The sequence below is a fragment of the Glossina fuscipes genome, unplaced genomic scaffold (assembly GCF_014805625.2).
Source record: "Glossina fuscipes isolate IAEA_lab_2018 unplaced genomic scaffold, Yale_Gfus_2 27, whole genome shotgun sequence".
In the NCBI taxonomy this organism is placed as follows: domain Eukaryota; kingdom Metazoa; phylum Arthropoda; class Insecta; order Diptera; family Glossinidae; genus Glossina; species Glossina fuscipes.
In genome coordinates, this window is record NW_023998422.1 from 512151 (window position 1) to 536408 (window position 24258).

Below are 24258 nucleotides of genomic sequence, written 5' to 3' on the forward strand. Positions count from 1 at the left end.
ACAAAAATTTAACTTTTTTTTTTTTGAATACAGAACCTTTGGGCAGCGTAGGTCCTCGCTTATCCAACGGCAATGATATAAAAGTTAATATAAAACCTACTAAGACTACTCTAACGCTCTTATGCTTAGCTCAAGCCTATCCAGTGCCATTTTTTAGGTAAGATTTTCGTGGAAAACACCTTCGGGAAACTGCGTTTTAAAACCGCCTGATCCTTTCTTGTCTGCAAAACCGCAAAATAGAACCAAGCAATATAACCTATCCCAACTTTATGTTATTTTAGATAAAACTTAAACAAAAAAAGCATTTTTTTATTCGATAAATTCAGAACCCGTTGGCAGCGTGGCTCCTAAATTAACCAGTGGTGACGAGTCACGTATTGTTAAAATAGGTCAACAAAGCAGTGCCACCTTATTGTGCCCAGCCCAAGCATATCCGGTGCCTTTTTTTAGGTAATACCTTATTAAACCAACATTCAGGTGATTTTCGTTTTTCTAAGAAATTTCTTATTAATTGCATAAAAATTTTTCCCCCAGAGCCTGTGGGTAGTGTTAGTCCTAAGATCAATGCTAATGAGGAAAATATAAAAATTTTAAGGGCTCCATTAAATCAAGCAACAAAGTTGTTATGTCCAGCCCAAGCTTATCCGGTACCGATATTTAGGTATGAAATTCAAACAACATTCAAAAGTTTTCGTTTGAAGGCGGAATTAATTTTGAAATGATCCTTTCCTAAAATTAATTTTTAGAACCTTTGGGTACTGTTAGCCCCAAGATTACAGGAGGTGATGATAATATAAAGACTCCTAAATTTATGCTTACACAAAAAGCCACATTATTATGTCCAGCTCAAGCCTATCCAGTGCCGTATTTTAGGTAATTTCTCCCCACTAAGCGACAAGACTTAAAATTCCTCACAAAAAAAAAAAAAAAAAAAAAAAAAATTTAAAAAAAAATTTAAACGGACTTTTAATTAAAATTAAATCTTTTTCAAGAACCTATCGCTAGCGTGCCTCCTCACTTAACCACAGGGGATGATTCCCGCACTGTTAAGATTAAGCTAGCAGGAAGTGTAACTCTTTTGTGTCCATTTCAAGCTTATCCTGTCCCATTATTTAGGTAATTACTAAAATATCCTTAAATACCTTATATGCCTTAAACGCCTTATGTATGAAAGAAATTACACACAAGGCAGAGTTAATTTCGTCCCCTAGGCTAGGTCTTTTATCAAGACATGTTTTTTATACCCATCACCGAAGGATGAGGGTATAAAAACGTTTGAAACGTTCAGAAGGAAGCATCAGAAACCCCACGAGGCATATATGGCCTTCATTAGCAGCAGATTCTAAAGCGATTCTGTCTGTCCGTCTGCGCAGTGTCTATTGTAAACATTCTCCTCGCCGCAAAGATGAAGCGATCCATTTCAAATATGGTAAGAATATTGGAATTTCTTGCATGCAGGTTGGTATTGAAAATAGGCCAAATCGGACGGAGGCCACGCAAACGGAATGAAAAATTGGTTTGTTGCTCATAAAGTATAGCAGAAAAAAAATTCGAAAATATGAAGGCATATTCTATGGGCGATGCTGTAGTACCTTTCCAAAAATAAAGAAAATTGACCGCGGTCAACCAGTATTGTGGTGTATCAAAATTTTTGTTGTTTTTTTAATACCTTCATAAAGCGTAGTAACAAGCTTCGAAAACTACACAAAATATATAAATTTTTGGCTAGTTTGAAATTTGGGATGCATTTAAATATGCCGGTCTTTTTGTCTGTCCATCTGTCTGTATGCCCAACTTTGTAGGATTTGAGGTACACAGTCTCCTGTTAACGAAAATGAGGGTATCGCGTAAAAATTTGCAAAAGAATTTGGAATTGATTTAAACTTTTCAAAGGACACGCCTACAAAGCCCACAAGCTTAGACGACAAAAATTTTTATTTTGAAAGTAAAAGAAATTAACTGTGCCCGCTACATATTACAGGGCGTGAAAACTTTGTTCTTCTCCTTCTTTTGTGTTTTTTAGGACAACGGTGATGAGTATAGAAGATTCGGTCCCGATCGAATTTAACTTTCTTACTTGTTTAGATATCGTGTAATTGTTAAACTGCCAGCGCGTACAACTGTTGTTGCAAAGACATTCGACTAATAAAAACTTGGAAATTTTATATATGTTCGCATAAAGGGGATCAAAATTAAAAAAAAATTATTTTAAACGATTAGGCCTTCTTTTGCTCATCACATAAGGTAACATTTGGGTACAGTTACAGTGCATTGTGTTACCAAACGATATTGATCAATTTTCTATGGCCTGACAGGCCGTAAAACAATGGATCTATTGCTTGATTGATTTACAATGACAAGTCCTGCTCGTTTTGCTTACAAAAACGTAATAATTCCCTCGCTCTTGTTTGAAATTTGAGTCATCCATTCTCGGTTCCGTAACACAAGGAGTAAAAGATATTGGGAAAAAATGAACAATTTTAATATTTTATTGTTCTCGATTAATTACCAATACCGAGCCGGACTGACGTAAGTAAATCTTCGTAAAGACTGGCACCAACTAGCACAACATTTAGAATTTTTCACATTTTTTCATATGACGACACGCGACTGAAGACAGCGTACGATAAATATGATTTACTTTTTCATTTCTATTTTGTTGTTGTAATTATTATCGCTTTATTTGTCACTTTTTTTTTTTTCAACCTAACCAGATTCCCTTATTTACGCGCTCTATCATCCAACAAGCAGGCAAATTTCTCTTCAAGGCATCGTTAATTTACTAAAAAAGTTCCCTTATATTCGTTTTCACGCTTAGAGCCCATGGGCACTGTTAGCCCTAAAGTTACTGTAGGAGAAGATTTCAAACATATCAAAACTTTAATGAACAAAGGCTTAAGTTTGCTATGCCCAGCTCAAGCTTATCCTAAACCTATGTACAGGTAATTTATCACATTATTCAATAAGTCTCCGGTCTGACTAAGAAAAAGAAGTTTTTTGTTTAGGATTTGGACTTGATTCATCAACTTACTCCTATAAGATAGATATATCCATTTATATATCCATAGATATATCCATTTCAAAGCTTCTCTCACTTTTCGATGATTTTTTTTGTAAGACAGCTTGTCTTTGCTCTTATAGTAGGCCTCAGCTTCGGTTATCACTTTTTTATGTTGCGGCAAATTTTTGTTCTGTACAAAACTGGTAGTCGCTGGCGCCTAGATCTGGAAAATACGATGGGTCGGGAAGCAATTCGGAGCAGCATATCCTTCTTTTGCATGTGCGTTTTCTTAATTTCTACACTCAATCGATCCAACAAATCCTTGTACTATTTGCAATTGATATTTTGTTCGTTTTTAAGAAGTTGATGAATAGAACACCTTACGCATCCCAAGATATGGATGCCCATAACCTTGCCAACTGACTTTACAGTTATTGGTCGCATTGGACCACTTTGACCGGCTGCTATTCACTCAGCTGGCGATTTTTTTTATTCAGATGTATAATAGTCTCCCATTGTCACATAAGTGATTGTCATGAAATGACTTTTTGTGCACTTTTTTCATGTTGCCTGGAACAACGGCCAGTTTTAATTAACCAGTACTTTATATCAGGCAGTAGACTTAATGACTGATGTGTTAAGGGGGAAAAATTAGTTTTCAAGAGCAATCACTTTGTACATTTTCTATAACTTTAGTTGCGGGGAGCTGTTGGCTAATATGGTGCCAAAATTTGAATTTTGTGTAAGGTTTCAAAAAGTTGCAAACTAATCAAGCCACTCTTACATGTGTACATTTCATTTAAAGCAGACAAAAAAAAATTATTAATTTAAAAATCCGCCATAGGGTGTTTAACATGCAAACAACGAGAAACTTCTTTCAGATGATAGCTGCGCTAACGTAACCGAAAAGCATATATTCACATTTGAAATATGCATCATTTGAAAAGGGAAATTCTCCTTGTCTTTTAAAGGCAATTGTATTATTCAATAACCAACCAGTCATAGGCCAGATCAGAAAATGATAAAAACCTTGAAAACTATTAAACTTTTGGTAATAGATGTAAGGGGAAATTTCGTTATTTTTTTTTTGCATTTCACCTCTTGATGTCTTTAATTTCTATAGGTCTTTAGAATTAATATCTGGTGATGAGTCGAAATACTTTTGTAGGCTAAGAGGACTGTACGCACATCTATGTTTAACTCAATCAGCTGCATGCAATGCCGATATTTAATTAATTTAATTACTTAAGTATTGAAACCAGCGCTGAAATAGTTCTTTTGCTTATCGAAAATAATGTTCACAAATTTTTTTAGAACCTGTAAGCAGCGTTAAACCGAAAATTAATGTTCAAGATAAATTGCAGACGCGAGAAATTTCTGCGCTTTCAGATTTCGCTTTGTTGTGTCCGTCACAATCGTATCCTACACCAGTTCATAGGTAAATATATACTGTTTCTGTTTTAATCAGCTAAAGCAGCATTTAAGCAAATTCCTTCTTAATATTAGTATTTTTATACCCATCACCGAAGCATGAGGAGTATATTCGTTTTGACAAAACGTTTGCAACGCCTAGAAGGAAGCATCAGAGATCCCACAAAGTGTATATACTTTTCATCAGCATCAAATTCTAAATCGATTTAAGCATATTCGTCTGTCCGTCTGTATGTCTGTCCGTCTGTGCAATGTCTGCTGTAAACATCCCCTTGGCCGCAAAAACGAAGCTGTCCACTTCAAATTTGCCAAAAATATTGCAACTTCTTTCATGCGAGCTGGTATTGAAAATAGGCCAAGTCGGTTGAAGGACACGCCTACGGTACTAGAACAACTGAGAACACCTCTGCTTTTCAAAAAGAATCAAAAATTGTCTTTTGGCTCATTACTTAAAAACTACAGCAGATAAATCTACAAAAATTTGAAAATTTGCTCTATGGGCGAAGTGCTAGTACCTCTACAAAAATGGAAAAAATTGAACACGGCTACCCGACATTGTACGGTATCAAAAGTTAATTTTTTTTTTTCAACACCTCGATAAGGCGCAGAAGCAAACTTCAAAAATTCAAGGTTAGTTTCAAATTCGGAATGCAACTAAACATGTCCGTCTATATGTCTGCGCAACTGTGTATATATGGCAAATATTATCCCGTTGGCGAAAATGAAGATATCGCCACCAATTTGCAAATGAATTTGAAATTGAACTAAACTTTTCAAAGGACACTCCTATATGCCCACATACACCGCAAAAGCTTTAATTTTGAAAATGGAGAAAATCAACTGCGCCCACTCCCTATTATATAGTATAAGAATTTTGTTCTTTTACTTCTTTTGCGTTTTTTAGGATGACGGTGGTGGGCATAAAAGATTCGGTCCAGACCGAATTTGACTTACTCATTTGGTTTATTCTTATAAGACTTTTTAAGTTATAGAGCCCTTTGGAGTCGTGTTCCATCTAAAGTTAGCAAAGATGATGAATTTGTTTATGCTCGAAGCTTTATCAATCGAGCGTTAAACTTGAAATGCCCGGCTGAATGCTATCCAATAAATTCTTAAAATGCCTTTTTTCTAACTAAGTTCAACAACTGCTAAAAGGAATTGAAAAACTTATACTTAGAATTGAAATTGCGCAATATTGTTATCAGATTTATTCTACCCTGATATTCAAGCCCTTTGCAAGTATTACGTCGTTTAAAAAATTTTTTTTTTTGCTTAATTTTTAGAGCCTATGGGTAGTGTACCACCTAAAATGAATTTATTGGAAAAGGTTCGTACCATGCAGGTTCAGATCCATACAGAATATGCTATGCAATGTCCAGGCCAAGCATACCCAGTTCCATTTGTCAGGTAACTCGAAAATATTCAAAGACAAAAATACGGATAAAACGTAGAATCCCTTCTTAACAATTTGCTTCTGAAATCTCAAATATTATATAATGTAAGAAACCTTGTTAGTAAGCTAAATGGCTTTGAAGGCTTTTCCCAAGCCGATCCCAGTATCAGTTTTTGGAAAGAATAACATGTTGTAGTACTTCGAAATGTTAAAGACTCTATCAGCCTGTATGAAAAATATTTTCTGGAAAAAAACTACCCATGAAATACAAACTTGACCTGCATCTGAAGATAGGTATGTATGTGTTCATTTCAAAAAGGTTTAGAAAAAACGGTGAAATTAAAATTGACTTTGAAGTTCGATCATGAAGTACATTGTAAATTTATATAGCACGAGGTCGTGTATTCTGTTGCCTATGATGAAGGTACCCTATACCAGCTTCTGGACTAATATATTTGAAACAATATTTTTATGTAATTATCTAATCTTTAATTCAGAACCGATGGGATCGGTGGGACCTAAAGTGGATATAAAAGACGAAATTAATTATGCCAGAGGTTCAACTCAACGGAGTTTGTCATTAATATGTCCGGCTCAGGCCTATCCAGTGCCAATTTATAGGTACGAATTAAATTAAAAATCATTCAGGTAGTTTCTGATTCAAGAAAAAATAAATAAATAAATAAAAAAAAAAAACAAATTTTTTTTTTTTACTATTTATAATTTACAGAACCTATGGGTAGTGTAGCACCTAAAGTCGATGTAAAGGATCGTATTAATTGGATAGACAAACCGCAAGGTCGCGATTTTAATTTATTGTGTCCAGCACAATCATATCCAATGCCGGCTTATAGGTAAAAAATTAAAAATTCCAACATTTTTTAAACATATTTTTCCGATTTTGTGGCATTGTGTCCACGTTTCAGACACAACCGCAAGACGCCTCTTCGTAGATGTAACGTTTCAGGGTTTAGTTTAAATTTTATGATTTTGAAAATCCTAACGCTAAAGCATAACCGGATAAAAAGAAAAAGTAAAATAAGCTCAGAAACCCTCGCTGTTTGGACACTTTAATATATATCATGAGGTGCTTTAGACGCATTTCTTGGGGTTTGCCGATGACGGCGAATGACTAATGAGACTATTTTATCCAAATTTTCGGTGATGCATATAAGATGGAAAAAATTAAAGATGTAGGAAAATGGTCGCGACATTGTGCTCTGCTGGCTGTGCTACGTTATGTACACATGTAAATGTTTCGCTTTGTTACGCTGTGCAATTTGATAATCAGTCAGTCATTCCTGTTCTTTAGCAAAAAAAAAAAAAAATTTTGAATGATTCATGCGGTAATTGGGGCCGCAGTGCATAGGTTGAAAGCACATTTCGTCCAAATTTTGGCATTTAGGCATCAAAAATTTCATTACCGTGTTGCCACAGCGAGCACTACTGCTTATTATTGCATGGTTAAAAGACCATTCATGTCTTAGACCCAAAAGCGGCACTAAACATAGACAAATTCGTTTCTCAACAATGATTTAAGGGTTTTCTGAACCCCAAATGTTGCTGCTGAACTGCAAATGCACTCCATCAAGATGAAAACGTGTCTCATCGCTGAAAATGACTTTGTTCAAAAAATCAACATCCGCTTGTGGTTGCTCTGTAATCTATTTAAGAAATTCCAACTGATGTGTAGCGTTCTATTCTCAATAAACCTGGATACTTATAATCTATCGCGAGACCGAAGTTTCATTTCCGAGTTTTAGCTTTTTTTGCATTACGTATGCACAATGGATGCAAGATACCCTCTCTCATAGCTGTCAAATCAGACGAAAGTTAAACAGCTTACGCGCTCTGCTTTAGTATTAGTTTTTCACAGTTGTTTTATAAGAAAAACGACTGTAAACCGAGAACAAAATAAAATGCAAAGAAAATTGACTTACATACAAACACCTGCACCCCAAAATAATTAATTTTAAAAGATTCATTCTAAAATTTTAAAGACAAAAAAATTTATTCAAAAATACTAATCTAATGTATACAAATACATACCAATTAAAAATGAAAAGATGACAGCGCCCAGTGACTTAATAATATGCAGTTACTTTCGTTTTTTAATTGGAATGCCATTACGGCTTCGCAATCGATTGCATGTATAGCCCATACGTAGGCGGTGCATAGGTAGTCCACAGTCCAAGAAAATTTCTAATTTCTTTAACTCACTCCGGGGTATTTTCGTATAGATTCACGTGATGTTGGTAAAAATACGTGACATTTTCTATTTTTTTCTAATATAGCAAATTTCAAAAAATTGTTAAAAATTGTTCCTTCAAGCAGCATTTAAATTTATTTAGCTTTCTTCAAAGGTATTTTTATATACATTCATGAGGTGTCCACAAAAATATTTTACGGTATTTTAATATGCACGGGGTAGACGTTCGAATCTAACTATATTTTATTTCTGAGCACTGTTAAAGGGAATGGTTGGTGTTTTTGCTAGTTAAATTCGAAATTATCTCCACGCCCTTGTTTTAAGTTGATTGTGCCCATCTTAAGCTTTTCGTAAACCGATTTATGGGTCGTTTTTATTCAAAATATTGGTTTTATTAAAAAATTGGTTTTATGGACTCATATTTTTAGCTGCGGGAAATTAAATTCAGGCAGTTTCAATTTTCCTTTTCAATAGTATTTTTAAATTAAATTCTAAATTCTTTAAATAAAAACTTACAGAACCTATGAGTTCCGTATCTCCGAAAATTATCACAGATGAAAAAATTAAAACTGTCGTAAGGCTATCAAATAACGCGTTAAGTCTTTTCTGTCCGGCCCAGGCTTTCCCGAAACCAAGTTATAGGTAACTTCAACTTCTTTATATCCATCATTAATTCGCACATAGTACTATTTCCCGTTAGTTAGCAATTTTATAGTGATATGATAGTTTATGAATGCAGCAATGCAAGCAACTTTACCGTATGGATTATGTTGCATTGAATGTTGCAGCAGCATGTCACATGTACTGTCGTACTGTCAAATATTCTTCAAATTGGAAAGATATTTTTCAGAGAAGCAACAGAGCAAACAAGCAAGTGAACTTTATTAAAAATTTCGAATTTCTTTTAAAAAAAGCAACAACGAAAAATAACTAATTTTGATTACTACTTGCGCAAGAGTCACCTAAGCCAACATTTAGTTTTTTCCTTATTTACATTACAATCTATGTTTTATTGGACATTAGAACCTATTGGCTCAGTGGCTCCCAAGGTTGATTTGAACGACAAGGTTAAAATTTTTATAGCCAAGAAGGAAAAATCTGTGAGCTTAATATGTCCGGCGCAAGGTTTTCCCATGCCAGCATTTAGGTAAATTCAAAAATGAAAACTGAATATCAATACAATAATTTTTTTTTGTAAGTTATTTAAGTATTGTGAAATATGTTTAATATAATTTTTAGAACCGGTTAGTTCGGTGCCTCCTAACGTGGAAATTAAGGATAAAGCCGGTATATTTTTGGGTTTTGCGAACAAAACCTTGGCACTACTATGTCCAGTTCAAGCTTATCCTAAGCCAAGTTATAGGTAAATAAGTCTTGAGATTTTGAGCATTCACATGAACAATATGTTAACTCGCTTAGCAAGATCTCTTTGAAAAAGTTTTTTCGTACGTATCGCAAGGTTCAAATAATATTCAGGCTTGCGTAGGCTTATCCAAAATGAGCGATTTTCAAGTTCATAACATCAATATCAAAATGCAGTCCGATATCTTCATTTGAAAATTCATCCTTGATTCTGAAGATGAATGCAAAAACTTTATTTTACTTTAAAATACGATTTTCGGATACCAAAACCTTAAAAATGAAAAAGGTGCGAGCGCACTCGCTCGTTAACACTGTTCAAGGAAGGCAGTGAATGCTTTGAAGACGATGAGTCTCTGGGCTGTCCTTTAGGGTTTATCGATGAGCGCCGCATCGAGGTGTTTAAAAACCATCAATTGACAATTAGCGACCATATCGACATCAAACAAACATCCATTGAGTCGATAAACGCAATTTTGAAAAACCATTTAGAGCTCAAAAGCGGCTCGTGGTAACTTCTCACACTACGTTGATTCTTTGAAACTCTTTCACGAGCAATTCAAATCAAGCCGTTCTCTGTCCGTTATATATGTTCAATTTAGGTGCAATTGTCCGCTATTCACTAAATTCAAAAGACTACCACGAAGATATCCATTTATTTGACTTGATTGGGCCGATAAAGACGAAAAAGCATTTTCGATCATTTCGGTCTTTCGGAATTTCGACAAAGCGTAGATATAAGGCAGGAAGAGAACGTTTTTAAAGAATAGTAAGCCGCACACGTATGTGTGTGTGTGTGTGTGTTTTTTTTTTTTGCCTGCGAGCTGGAGATAGAAATCTTCAGAGATAATGCTGGTGGGACCTCAGTGGGATACACAGTGTCTTACAGCGGCTTCCATTCCCTTCGTTCCCCGCCCGCTGTCTTTCAAGCCGCCGTAGTTCTTTGAGCACTCTGCTTACAAAGTCTCCTATGGTGTTCCAAGCCTCTTTGCTGGCAGTTAACCACTTCAATGTTTCACTCGGTTCCATTTGGAGTCTGCCATTCTCGAACCATGCTCTGTATCTTCTTACACCATTTTTAGCACCATGCTATACTGTACAGTAACAAGATTTCCTAAATTTCCAAATTTTTTTAAACTTTGTTGTGTGTATGCATGCAAGGCTTGTCGTGTCCTGTGGGATACTAAATTAACTGTTGTGAACTTGAAAAAGTCAGAAGACGTTGGTTAAATCGATTTGTACTGGCATGCCTATGGCGAAATTGGACTATTAAATAAACTTTTAATAAGAGATGCTCCAAAGGGGATGATGCTGTTTTTCTTTGCGGTTCATATACAAATTATCTAAATAAAAAATTTTTATCTGAAATATGAAGCCTTTAAAAAAAGCCGTATTGTTAATATCATTCCCAAAATAATATATATAATCGTCATTAAATTAACTTAAGTCAAACCTTACCGCTAAGTTGGCGATGTGGCATTTCTGTTTGCTTTTCCAACAGCTGCACCAGTTTTCAAAATATTCGTAGCCGTAAGAAACAAATTTCCCAGTAGCCATGTCAACGGCAAAGGTAGTCGCAATTCTGACCGGTATAAGCTATGGCCTTGCTGTGTTTTGCTCAAGCTTGTCCCTAAAGAACTATAGATGGGGAATTCTGATACCAACATTCAGCGTTTTTTTTCTTCTTTTCTACTTAAAAATTAAAATTGAAATTAATTAACTGTTAACTATTTTAGAACCGATGGGAAGCGTGGCTCCTAAAGTTAGTCTATTAGAGCAATTACAAAAATCCTTAGCTACTTTACAATCCACCATAGCCTTATTTTGTCCGGCTCAATCATATCCAGTACCAATTTATAGGTATTGTATTGCTTTGATTTTAACTTTTATCCCAACAAAAGGGCTGAGTAAGGTTCAGTACTAAAAAAAATAGAAAAACCCGTTTAAATTTTTATTTTGATGATTTTAGAACCTATGGGTAGTGTGCCACCCAAAATCAGTATAGGTGAGAGACGCAAAGATGCCGAGGCCAGTGTTAACAATTCAGTTAGCATATTTTGCCCAGCTCAGTCATATCCGGTGCCGGTCTTTAGGTACAAAACAATGGGATTAATTTTTCCTTTTTCTTTTTTTTTTTTTTCTTTAATAATTAATACGATTTCAAAAGATTCACTTTTGTATCTAAATTAAAAATTTCAAAACTCTGATGTTGCAGCTTCCGTTCAACAAAGTTCTATCCAACTTAGTCCAACTTAGTTCTATCCGGTGCACAGATTTAAGTAAAATTCGCACTCAAACTCAAGTCTTATGGTATTATCAATGTTAATAATGGGCGGTTTTCCAACTTCGAAAACAGGCGGATGGCGTTTCTTTTCAAAAATATTTGTAAATCTTTTTTAGAACCTGTCGGCCATGTGGGGCCAAGAATTAGTATAGGTCAACGTTTAAGCGATGCGACCGCTCGTCAAGGTGCAACATTTACAATGTTCTGTCCTGCTCAAGCCTATCCTATGCCTAATTATAGGTAAATAATATCTATAAATGGATTTTTTTTTTTAAAAAACACAAAAGGCAAAGCTTTCTAGTCTTCGAGTACTCTTGACGTATATTATTTTCTACTTTGCAGAACCTATGGGTAGTGTGGCTCCAAAAATTTCTGTAGAAAATCGTTTAAAGAATGCCGAAGCGCCTCAGAAAAATACCGCGTCTTTATTTTGCCCAGGGCAATCTTATCCAGTGCCTAGATTTGGGTAAATATTTGCGAGTAAATATATGGAACTTCATGCTCGAGTCTTAAGAGATTTCTTTTTTATTTCTTATCATTTCCATTGGAACTTATTACTTTCGAGATCCTTATGAAAAGAGAAAGGGTGACCACCCATAGCAGGGGATGGCCCGCGGTCGTGCTAATGTCTGCCCATTGCAGATGAATAATGGTTTCATTACTAAACAGTGACATAGATAGTTTAATAGATAGTCTCCAATTTTTCAAAAAGATTAACGAATTGTTTCACACCATCATCACAACATCTAGCAAACAAAATATCGGAACTGAAGCTCAAACCTTTTCCGCTAATTTTTCTTTCAAAATTCGCCCGTATTGCCCTTGATACCCTGAACCAACACTTATCCAAGAAGTGTATTGTGAAACAATATCTTAGCGTAGATAAACTTAGTCCCGATGCGTAAGGACTCAGGCCGGCTTCTTAAAATGTCAACTTCCTTTCCATTTGTTTTGAATAACATGAGAAAGATTCACCTATTTTTGCATCGATTTCATCAAGAGGTTGAAATTTGTGAACAAATGCGGACATGGGTAGGCCCAAAGACGAATTCGCTAGAAAGTGAATTGTTTGAGAGAGTTTTTGCCATCAATCCCTAGTCTTTTTTACCAGACGCCCTCTTTAAAAAGAGTATTTTTAATACTTCTAGAAAAAATTAGTAAAAGGTAGTATGTTTTCGCACTAAACAAATTTGAAAAACTTTGGATGGAAAGGAGCCATTTCCCATATAAACGCTCTAATAAAATATAAGCCAGCTTGGTGTCAATTTTCATGCTTTATAATGAAAGTTGTTCCAAAATGGGCATTTGAGATTTTATGGTGTTAAATTAGGCCCTGAGGTCTGGTCTTTACTATTTATTCAGCGACGTAGTATAGAGTCTTAAAATTTTTTGCTAGGCGCGAAAAATTGGTTGACTGTTTTACCTTAACTTTTACCGTCTTACAATGTGGGGTTAGAGTGTGGTGGCAGCCTGTGTGACAACAAATTGTGCTTATTGTACCATGAAAGGTCATATCACAGGCTTAGATTTTTAGTTTTTGTTTTACTGTAACATGAGCAGTCGTTCAGGGGATATTTCCAATTCGTATACTACGGTGGCTTTGAGTAAGAAGCGAAGAAAAAGATAGGAAGATGGTGGCCTAGTGGATGTATGCCAAATCGCTAATTGTTATGCGTTTAGGGGTTAAGCACTCACTATATCTACGATTAAAACAAACTCTACCACACTTGAGATTTCAACCGGCAATGTAGTTGTAGTCGGCTTTTGAGGCTGATTTAATAAACTTCCTTATGTTTTTTGCCTGGCGGTCGAGACTTGTTCGCTTGAAACATTTAAACTCCCAAGACCCCATTAAAATCGATTTCTCCGTCCAACATTCAGGTGCTTCGCTCGATTTTAAAAAACTATTATTGAACCTTTCTTTTTTTTTTTAATAAAGAACCGATGGGCAGTGTCGCTCCGAAAATCAATGCTCACGATGAATTAACGATGGTTCGCTCTCGTTTGCAGCAAAATGTTACTTTGTTATGCCCAGCTCAATCCTATCCGGTACCAGTTTTTCGGTAAATAATTATTCTTAACTGATGAGCATCGCATTATTATTTTGATTGTTTTAATCTTTTTGTTGGATAACATATAGAACTATCTCAACATTTCTCGGACAGAATTTAAAGGACATCTATCTCTTAAACATTATTTCTTATGTAACGTTCTAGAACCTGTGGACATAGCCGCACCTCGTTTAACATCAGGCGATAAAACACGTATTGTAGATGAGATGCTTAGTGGAAGCATAACTTTATTGTGTCCAAGTCAAGCTTATCCGGTGCCCATGTTTAGGTAAATTCTTATTCATTTTAATCATCGGAGACGAAAATTTGTACTCAAAAAATGCCAAACTCTGAACTGATAGCATAGGCAAATTAAGATCTTAATATTCAGGCAATTATAAGTAGGAACACGTTTAATAAATTTAAATATCTATTTTAGAACCTATTAGTAGTACCGTACCGAAAGTTAATTCTTTAGCAAAATTTGATGTGAAAACTTTTGCGATCAAAGCAACATTCGCCTTACTATGCCCAGCTCAAGGTTATCCGGTGCCAATTTTCAGGTAATTTTTTTCAAGCACAATGCTCGGGCAGTTTATTTTAAGAATTCATATAATGAATTTTTTAAAATTTTAAATTTTTAGAACCCGTTTCTAGTACCGCGCCAAAGGTGCCACCAGTAAGCGCCCGACCCATACACATTGGAATATTAACTTGTGTTTCTTTGTTGTGCCCAGCTCAGGCTTATCCGAAGCCACATTTTCGGTAATTTAATGTTCCAATATATCGTATAGCTAGCCTATAGCTTTTTAAGGACCACAAATGCATAGTAGATATCGAGATAAAAGCCTATATCAAGTCTCTTTCATTTTCGATAGATTTGCTCCTGACATTTAAGCAGTTTTGCAATTTTAATGCTTTGAGAATAAAAAAAAAGGAAATAAATACTTTTTTATTCTTTCTACCAGAACCTATTTCCGGCACTGCCCCTCGTATACCCACCGTAATGAGTAAACCTTTCGAATTAAGACAAAATACTTCGCTGTCTTTGTTGTGCCCCGCTCAAGGCTACCCAGCGCCGACATTTAGGTAAGATAACTAAATCTAGATAAAGCAGTTCAAGCAGTTTTCAAAAAACAAAATATTTCAAAATATAAAATAAAACACAAAATTTCTTTTAGAGCCAATGGGCGGTAAAGGGCCTAGTTTGCTATCTCACGATATAAAACGTTCTTGGCTCGAACGTACACAAGCCCATGATATAGCTTTGTTTTGCCCAGCTCAAGCATATCCAGTACCAGCATTCAGGTTAAGTTCTTTCCAACTACCATAAAATATGAATTAAAAGACCGATCGTTTGTTTTTCATATATTTCTTATGTAAACACTTCCTCTGACGTTACAGAACCGACAGGCGCTAAAGCACCCACTTTGCCTGGCGATGTTAAATGGTCAGGTATTGAGCGCAGAAAAAATAAAAGTTTTGCTATATTATGCCCAGCACAAGCATATCCAGTGCCAATGTATAGGTAGATGAATAATATTTGTTTGAATATAATTTTTTCAATAATTGAAACAAGTAAGAGCATTATAAGCTTTTGCTAGCAAGGTCCGCCATTAAATACCTTGCACCATATTATCTGATGCAATTCTTATTTTTGTGTGAAATTACGGTTGTGGATCAATTTTCGTCATCACATATTAAAACTTAGATTTTTCTGCTCTACAAGTGATTAAATAATAGGCCGAGATGGTCCGAAAATGGTACAATTAATTTTACTACTATGATATAATTTTCATCATGAAGCGTTGAAACTTATATCTTTTTGTCGTATGAACTTCAGTTTTCATTACATGAGAGGGTGTTGGTAAATTGCCCTAGTTGGTTCAAAGTTTTCATATCAATTCAGAATGTCGAAATACTACTACTTAGACACTTTTGCCGAAAAATTTTGAAAATTGTAATTTTTTCCCATATAACGACTTTTCAGAATAGGCCATTATAAGGGAAGTGGTCAAAAAAGTGGACAGATCTAAACCATTTTCAATGGTGTTCGTCCTTAGGTCAAAGCACGCCGCTGCGCCAAATTTCATCAAAATATCTCAATAATTGCGCCCTACAGCTTGAATACAAAAATTCTTGGGCAGACGGACAGACGAACAGACGGGCTTAGATTAATTCAGATTACTGTTCTCAATCCATGTTTATAATGAAAGGGTGGTGTATCTTAAGCCCTTCTGCGTGTTACATACAACCGCATTAACTTGGATATACTTTGTACCACAAGTGGTGTAGGGTATAACTAAGACGAAAGAGTCTTGATTGGTCTTTAGCGTATATCTAATTATTCTGATCTTAAGTATTGAAAATTTTGCCGACATTGCAAGGAGTTGTGGCAGGTTTGTTGCCAAGCTTTATCGTAGAGAAAATGAATGCCTTGAGGATAGGTACGAAAAAAAAATGACCTAAGATATACTTTAAAATTGTCTTAGAACGCATGATAACTCGTGAGATGGTTTAACTTTTCAAAATTCACCATGACATGTATTAGTGGTCGTACTATTTTCAAATGAAAAAATTGTGTAAATATTTATATAAATATTTATGTAACAGTTGTAATTTTTTCTTATCTCTTTCTAATGAGTAATAAAATTACAATTTTTCTTATATTTAAAATTCATTCATGTACTAATCTGTCTTGCACAGTTAATGACTTCACGTGTCTGGCTTTTACTTATAATCATATAACAACAACAACAACAACAACAGTTCGGCATTCATGCAAGTGCAGAAACAGTAAAATCTAACAATTTATTGTCGTTTTTGTACTGCTTACGCCACCTTGTGTTGTTAACCCACGAAAAATCATAAACACAAGACTATTTATTTAAACACTCATCCGTTCGGAGCGGGACAACAGGGAGTGTAAAGAGACTTTACGAGGTTTACAACAACAGTTCGTACATTTTGAAAATTATTGTTGTGCCAATTTCTCAAGTAAACAAAATCATAAACCAACTGGTTCTCTGACATAGCAGCTGATTTCATTGTAAATTCCCCTTTGCTAAGTTGTCGTCAAAGCGCTTGCTCGAGAATGAAATATTTCCCAAAACATTTGCCCCTAAATAAAAGTCTCTCTCAACACTTATAATTTTGCTCTCATTCTCTCGCACTCCCCTATTCTCTGACAACTTGTTGCTCTTCGTGGGTTTTTGTTCGCTCTTTGTTTAGAAACTCGATGTTAAAGCATAAAGCATTCAAAAAATTGCCTGAGCCGTAAATTTCATTATAATGTTGTTGTTCAGTTTACCATCAATGAGTTTAGCGCGTTTTTGGGTCAGAGTTTCTTTTGAATGACGTTGGTTGCTGGGTTGGTGTTTGCTTTGTTTTGTTTGGGTTTTCTGCGGTTATTTCTTTAACTTTCATTGATAACTTTTTCTCTCGTCTTGATTTATGCATTTGTGAGTATATAGTAATTTTCTCATCTACTTGTTGCTTTTACTCTCGCTAATCTAGTTCGTGACTTTATCTTTTTTTTTTTTAGTTGTTTAATGGCAATGGTAATTGTGTAGTGAGTGAGCGAGTGGTGGTGTTATGATGTTATGACCTTGTACTTGATTTACCCATTTCCATAGTTGTAACTTTATTCATACTTAACCTTTAGATGCGAATGATGTAGGCATTGACCTTTCACCTGGAGCATGCATAAAATGTTGAGCTAAAATTAGGTTAAAAAATGAAAAAAATGCTAAGATATTTTTATCATCATTTCATGCATAAATTAAAGTTCTCATAAAGCATTCAGGCAATTTTGATGTTCAACTTTCACATTTTTACTTTCAATTTTAATTAAAACACTTCACAGAACCCATGGGCGCAAAGGCTCCGACTTTTTCCTTGCAATATACGTTAATTGAAGTTAAAAAACCCCAAGACAGCAGTTTTGCGTTGTTTTGTCAAGCTCAAGCTTATCCAGTGCCTTTAATAAGGTAACATATATATGGGTATATATATATATAAAACGTTAGTAAGGATCCCAACATTTAATTTCGTTTTTGATTGGAGAACAGTAATAGTTAAATCTTATCGTTTTCATTAGAACCGGTCGGAGCTAAGCCGCCTACTTTTTCTTTGGAATATAAATTAATCGAAGTGGAAAAGTTTCAAAGGTCTAGTTTTGCTCTACTCTGCCAAGCCCAAGCATATCCAGTTCCCCTAATAAGGTAAATGCGAAAAAGAACAAAACCCAACATTCAGTTTTCATACAACAACAACAACAACAACAAAAACATCTGATAATTGCGATACTATTGCCTTTAGAACCTATTGGTTTTAAGAAACCTAATTTTCCCGACGAGGTGCAAACCTTTGCGCATCAGGCTCCTGTTAAAAATACGTTAGCGTTGATTTGTCAAGGGCAAGCGTATCCGGTGCCAATTTTCAGGTAATAATCAACAGGTCCTTAGAGTCTTTATATATATATACAAATGAAAAGATTTGAATGAGGAGTAGAAGATTCTACGAAGCACGTCCTAATCGTTTACAGTAATCAAGCCTTTAGCTAAAGCAAGCGATAAGATTATCTCCTCACGGGTAGAGATGTCGGCCTTATTTAGTTCTGTTAATTATTCGAATTAATTTTCTGATACAACTAATCATTTAGTGATTGATTTCGGACTAAAGTACCTGCCAGCTGGTTCTGAAGTGAGTAACATTCATTTTTTTTTAAATAAATCGAATTTTTTTTCGTTTTGAAATTTTAATCTGTAGAACCGATGGGTTCGAAAGCTCCTACATTTTCAAGTGATTCTAAGGGCAGCATATTTGTACGTTCTACAAAATCAAGTTTTGCTTTACTATGTCAAGCTCAAGCCTATCCGGTACCTATAATAAGGTAAAAGGAATAAAACAATTATTTTAATTAAAAGCTAATTTTTTTTGATTTCGTTCAAAAATCTCCCGAAATTCGTAGGCAAATTATTAGAACAAAAAAAAAAAATAAATAAATAAAATCCAAATAATTGTTACAGAACCAATCGGTGCTAAAGCACCTTCCTTTAATACTGATTCAAGTTCATTTACTTACACACGTGCGAGGGGTCATGGTTTCGCTCTATTATGTCAAGCTCAAGCCTATCCGGTGCCCATAACAAGGTAAAAAGCGTTCCATGCTCTGCGATAACATTTCTAGACAGTATATGCAATATTCCTCCGTTTCTACATTTTTGTTGTTTTCCCGATTTTCGTTTTGAAAAATTAACTTTCAGAACCCATGGGAAGCAAAGCTCCAACATTTAACACCGATACAACTTCAGTCTCTTATACACGTTCCGTGGGACAAAGTTTCGCATTATTGTGTCAAGCTCAAGCTTATCCGGTGCCTATAATAAGGTATGTTTTGCCTGTTTAAAGTTTAATTCTGTTAGACATCTTCACGTGGCTCGCTATCATTGATTTAAGAAATATTTTAATAATTTAGTATTAAATCAGGCAGTTTTCCAAGAGCTTCAAGCTCTTTTACTTTTCATTTATTATGTTTTCGATGGAATTTGTTGCATAAAAATCATTATCTTTATTTTCAAAGAACCCATGGGCGCTAAGGCCCCTTCCTTTAATACGGCGGCGAATTCAATTTCTTTTACCTATGCTGTTCATCAAAGTTTTGCCTTATTGTGCCAAGCTCAAGCTTACCCAGTGCCAATAATAAGGTGAGACTTTACTGATGTACTTTAAGAAATGAAAGAAGTAGGAAGAAAGCTAAGTTAACCTCTCCGGGATAATCCTTTATACCCGTTCTAATCGCTTGGAAGTAGTCCCGTCCTGCTTTTGCAAATTGGCAAATAGGAAAAAAATTGATTTCAATGAAAGTTTGGACCGATAAAAGGCGGAAGTTTGCTTTATTTATAAACGCAGTCTCGATGAAATTGTCGAAGCTTTTGCGAGGTTTTTTAAATATTGCCAGCGAACCATTTGCAGGTTGACTTTTGAACTTGAATGAGGCTTTCAAGCTTCTAGCCGCATTTTAGACATAGATAGATAAACTGATAGATGGATAGATAAATGGACAGATAGGTGTACGGAACATGGTAACGGGGAAAAGGATTCGAAAGGAAGGTGGGCGTACACTCTTATCTCAAACAATGGATAGAAAAAGTATGCTTTTTCTTAACCCATCTTTTGGCTGGGCATGGAAACTTTTTAGGTTGCCTTCACCGTTTTAAACAACGGACAGATAAAGCATACAAGCTGTTCTCAAAGCACAAGCACACTGTCTGGCTTAGACATCTTTGGGAATAATGGTTTCCGAACCCCGGGACATAAATATTAGACCATGTAACCTACTATCAATTGTACTGAGGTATACGAAAAGATAGAGGAAATTCATACGATAGCATACGAAGCGTTAATCTTACGCGAGGGTAAGAGGTTGTGGGATTATATAATATGGAGTAACAAGGATCCACAAAGGTCCATCTCGAGTGAATACGAAAGCCGAATGTCTTAGGCCCGCTTGATGGCAATTATTTGCTGCCATTATCTTGACGAAACAAATGAATAAATGGATTGATAAGTAATAGCGAGAAGCCTTCGTTAAACTGATTAAGAATCACACGTTAGTTAAGAAAATGCCCTCCTCATGAGACTTGTAAAGTGATTTTCTGCGTGTTGCAAGCAGCTTGACCTAATTAATACAGTTCCATAAATTATTATTACTATAATCTATTGTAAGATATTCGCACTTGAAATGGAGATAATAAGCAATTGCTCTTAAATAGTTCTACCATTATCGACATCCTCCGACTATTTTTATTTTCTTTTTATTTTTAATAGAGCCCATAGGTGCGAAAGCTCCTTCATTTAATAGCATCTCAACGATAAGTGGATTTTCAAGTAAAAGTTCATCAGATTTGGTGCTACTATGTCAAGCACAAGCCTATCCGGTGCCTATATTTAGGTAAATCATGAGCAAATAAACCATAAAAACAAAGAATGTTTAATTTTATAATATGATAAAATGTTGTTATGAAAGCATTCATTAAAGTGATTTTATCACGAGTTTGGAATTAGATTGAAATATGTGTCGGTCCATTTTTTCAGCCATCACAAAATCTCCCAAAAATTTGTATGAAACGACTTAGAATCGTGGGAAATATTTGTAATAATTTCTTAATCGGCTCTTAGGTTATTGATAACAATCGTTGAAAAGTTAATTTTGTACAAAATATTTTGATCACTACCAATCTGGTCAGGTCCGTCTATATGTCTATACATATTTGTGCTATAAACAAGTTTCGGGTCGCAAGCAATGGAGAACGTTCTCTGACTGTTCAATCAGTCAATGTCTGCGCATAGGTATACTATTTTTACAGGATTTGGAAAAATCGGCCACGCCCATCCAACAGTAAAGAATTTGCTTTCGTTGGTTTTTTGCTTTTTTTTTTTTAAATAAATATACACTTGAGTTTTTTCTTTTGCGATGACACAACAATCGAAAATGTTTGATTGGGTGTGATGACCGTAGCAGCGTTTTTGTCGTGTTCTATGGGGCGATCAAATAAAATTTTTTTCTAATTTGAAACCGAACGAAAACGTTTAAAATCATCAAAAAAATTTTTTATAGATTTTAGACAGCGGCTCATGACGTCTTTATTCATTCATGGAACCATTTTTCCAGAATTTCCATAAATTCGCTTTTATTTAATCGACAACAAAATTAATCTTGAAAAATAACATCCTTTAGAGTTTCTATTGAAATTATCCAGATCCTTTAGAAAGATCTATTGAATCTATCCAATGACTTAACATTAAGACGAAGAAAAAGTCGAACGAAGTTACATCGCATGATCTTGGCGGCTAGCTTGTGTAGATACATTTGAAGACTACGCGGCTATTGAACTTTTTTGTCAATAAATGCATTATAGGTTTTGCACCATTTTGCTGAGACCGTATGTTGACCAAATCGAAGCTATTCCACAAAACATTATGTCCGTTCTGTAGCATTCTCCACTGACGCTAACAGAAATTTCTGAAACGCCATCTTCAGCAAACAAAGTACAGGTAACAGTTAGCTTTTATTTATATAAAGATAAAGAACAGCAGGGCAAAATTTTTCTTATTTACGCAGCCTCTTAAACTAATTTTAAGCCGCAGAAAGACATTTGCGACAAAAGAAAATAAAATTTGAACAAATTTTTAATTTTTTTGTAAGCCCCACTTAAAGGTCTCGTTTCTCAAGATTCGTTTAGAATATTGTGGGTTTTTAGGTCCCAACTATTGCTTTATAGTTAAACAGATTGGTAACAGCAAGGTGAAAATTTGTTATTGGTATGTCAAGGTCGTGCTTATTCAGTTCCAGTGTTTATCTTGTTGTAATATTGTTGTTGCGGTATTTGTAAAAATCTTGTAAATTTTTAGTAGTAGTAATTGTAGTGAAAAAGGGTGTGCGTGTTTAAATGTAACTAGCAAAGACACGAACCATTATTTATTTATTTTTTTTTCAGAGAGAGCTTTGTTAAGCCGTTAACAGAAATCTGTTAAACGAAGTCTTGGAGGGATTTAAGTCAAAATACAGTTAAAATAAAACTTTTGGAGAATTTTTTACAAAATATTATAAACAAAACATGACATTATCTAAAATAATTAATATTTGAAAGGACAATATTTTTACACTATGTCATATATGAGGTTGATAAAGCGAAAGTTTGTTTAGCTACTGTGGGCAAATCATGCCCTGTGAAAAAATGAAACTAGCACAGCGTGAATTCTCCATAAATACTATAACGATAATTATAAGCCTCTCCAACGGTTATATTAAGTTTTGCTCGGAGAACTTTTTTATGGCACATTGAAATTTGCCAGACTTAACATCCCATCCATAATTGTAGCGATTTTAAGCATTTTATTATCGGGAAACAGAAGAGATATTTGTTGTTGCAGTGTCAATATATGTAGGTGTAGAAAATTTTTTAAGCATTACATCTGTATTCGTAGGCAAGATCAAATAGTTCGCGATATTCTACCCACTGGTTTTGGAAAACATATTGAAATTTAACTGTGATCTTTATTCAAATGGTAATTTTTAGAACCTATGGGTGCTAAAGCTCCATCCTTCTCCAATTATATCGCCAGTTTAACTATATATCGTCGTTATGGTGAAAGTTTTGCTTTTTTTTGTGAAGCTCAAGGATACCCGATACCTCTGCTGAGGTAAGCATATAAAATGTTTGCTGCAAAGCGCTCTTTTCCTCAAGTTTAGGTTGTGGCAGATAAATCGGTTGCGATTTTTCTTTTTTTTTTTTTAATATAATTTAAATAGAGTAAATTTGAAATTTTTTATTTTATTTTTTTTGTGAGCTATGGTAATAAATTCCTACTTTTTATTTTAAAGAGCCTGTTGGTGCTAAGCCTCCTACGTTCTCGGGTGAATCAAAAAGTTTTACGTTTTACAAAGAAATCGGTCAAAGTTTCGCCATTTTATGTCAAGCTCAAGCTTACCCAGTGCCCATAATACGGTTAGTGGTATATAATCATTAAATGAAACACTTTTAAATATCTTCTTAATTAGTTCCCATGGGCAGTGTAAGCCCAAAAATTTCCGGTGGACGCCTACAAGAGCTAACACGGGAAACTTCGCAATCAATTGTCATTTTATGTTTGGCTCAATCTAATCCGACACCAGTTTTCAGGTAGAAATTATTATCCAACTTTCAGGCGGTTTGAAGAATGTTTTTGCTTTACTCTAACGTTTATCTCGGTGTTTTTTGAATAAATTTTTAGAACCTATTGGTAGTGTGGCACCTAAATTGTCCGGTGATCGTTTACAGGAGTACACTATGAATTTTCATGACAGCTTCGCCCTGTTATGTCAAGCTCAGTCATATCCAATGCCTATATTCAGGTATTTTCATAACATTTTGTTTGTTTTTTTTTAATAAAATTTCTTCCAAATTCAAGCAGTTTCGGATCAATGTTTTTAATTGAAATTTTAATCACTTTTTGAATTTCTAGAACCTATGGGTCACGTTAAACCTAAAATCGCTTTCAAAAGTATAGAAATTAATGAGATTTCTCAAGGTAGTCCTAGCGTATTGCATTGTCCGGGACAAGCTTATCCAGTACCATTGCATAGGTAAATTTATACTTAATCCTAGATCAAGGAAAAATGTCCTGACGCACAAACCGTCTTTTGTTATATATCAAAAATTATTGTGCATTGACTAAATCGCGACCTAAACGATTTCCAAAGTACTTTTTTGAAGTCACTGTAAGAAAGTACTGAAGAGAATGATATGAATGAATGGCACTCGGGCGAAGTAAGATTAGACCTACAGGGTGAATGGATTAAAAATTTTCAAGTGAAGTTTTGTCATTTTTGTCGGATAATTGCAATTCTACCTCGGTCGTGTTAGTTGTTGACAGTATGGAGTGGCATCAGTTACCTGGTGGGGTTAGCTGGGCTTCTATTGAACCGTTCTCCTTCAATGTCACCAAACATCTTATGACTTATCATCTTCCCGACTACCTCAACCC

The 24258-nt window shown here is 35.0% G+C and overlaps 1 protein-coding gene across 6 annotated transcripts in view; it reads left to right on the forward strand.

Annotated features, from left to right (window-relative positions):
* LOC119635880 (Down syndrome cell adhesion molecule-like protein Dscam2) overlaps positions 1 to 24258 on the forward strand; it is a 150868-nt gene that overhangs the window by 60649 nt on the left and 65961 nt on the right. For 4 of the 6 annotated variants that reach the window (XM_038030898.1, XM_038030901.1, XM_038030899.1 and 1 more), the window contains exon 5: positions 2819 to 2942. In XM_038030898.1, coding sequence (XP_037886826.1) covers positions 2819 to 2942 — 124 coding nt within the window. Of the gene's footprint in view, positions 1 to 2818; positions 2943 to 5715; positions 5840 to 6527; positions 6680 to 24258 lie in introns of those variants that run through there. The other 2 variants (XM_038030903.1, XM_038030902.1) reach the window with 2 other exon arrangements.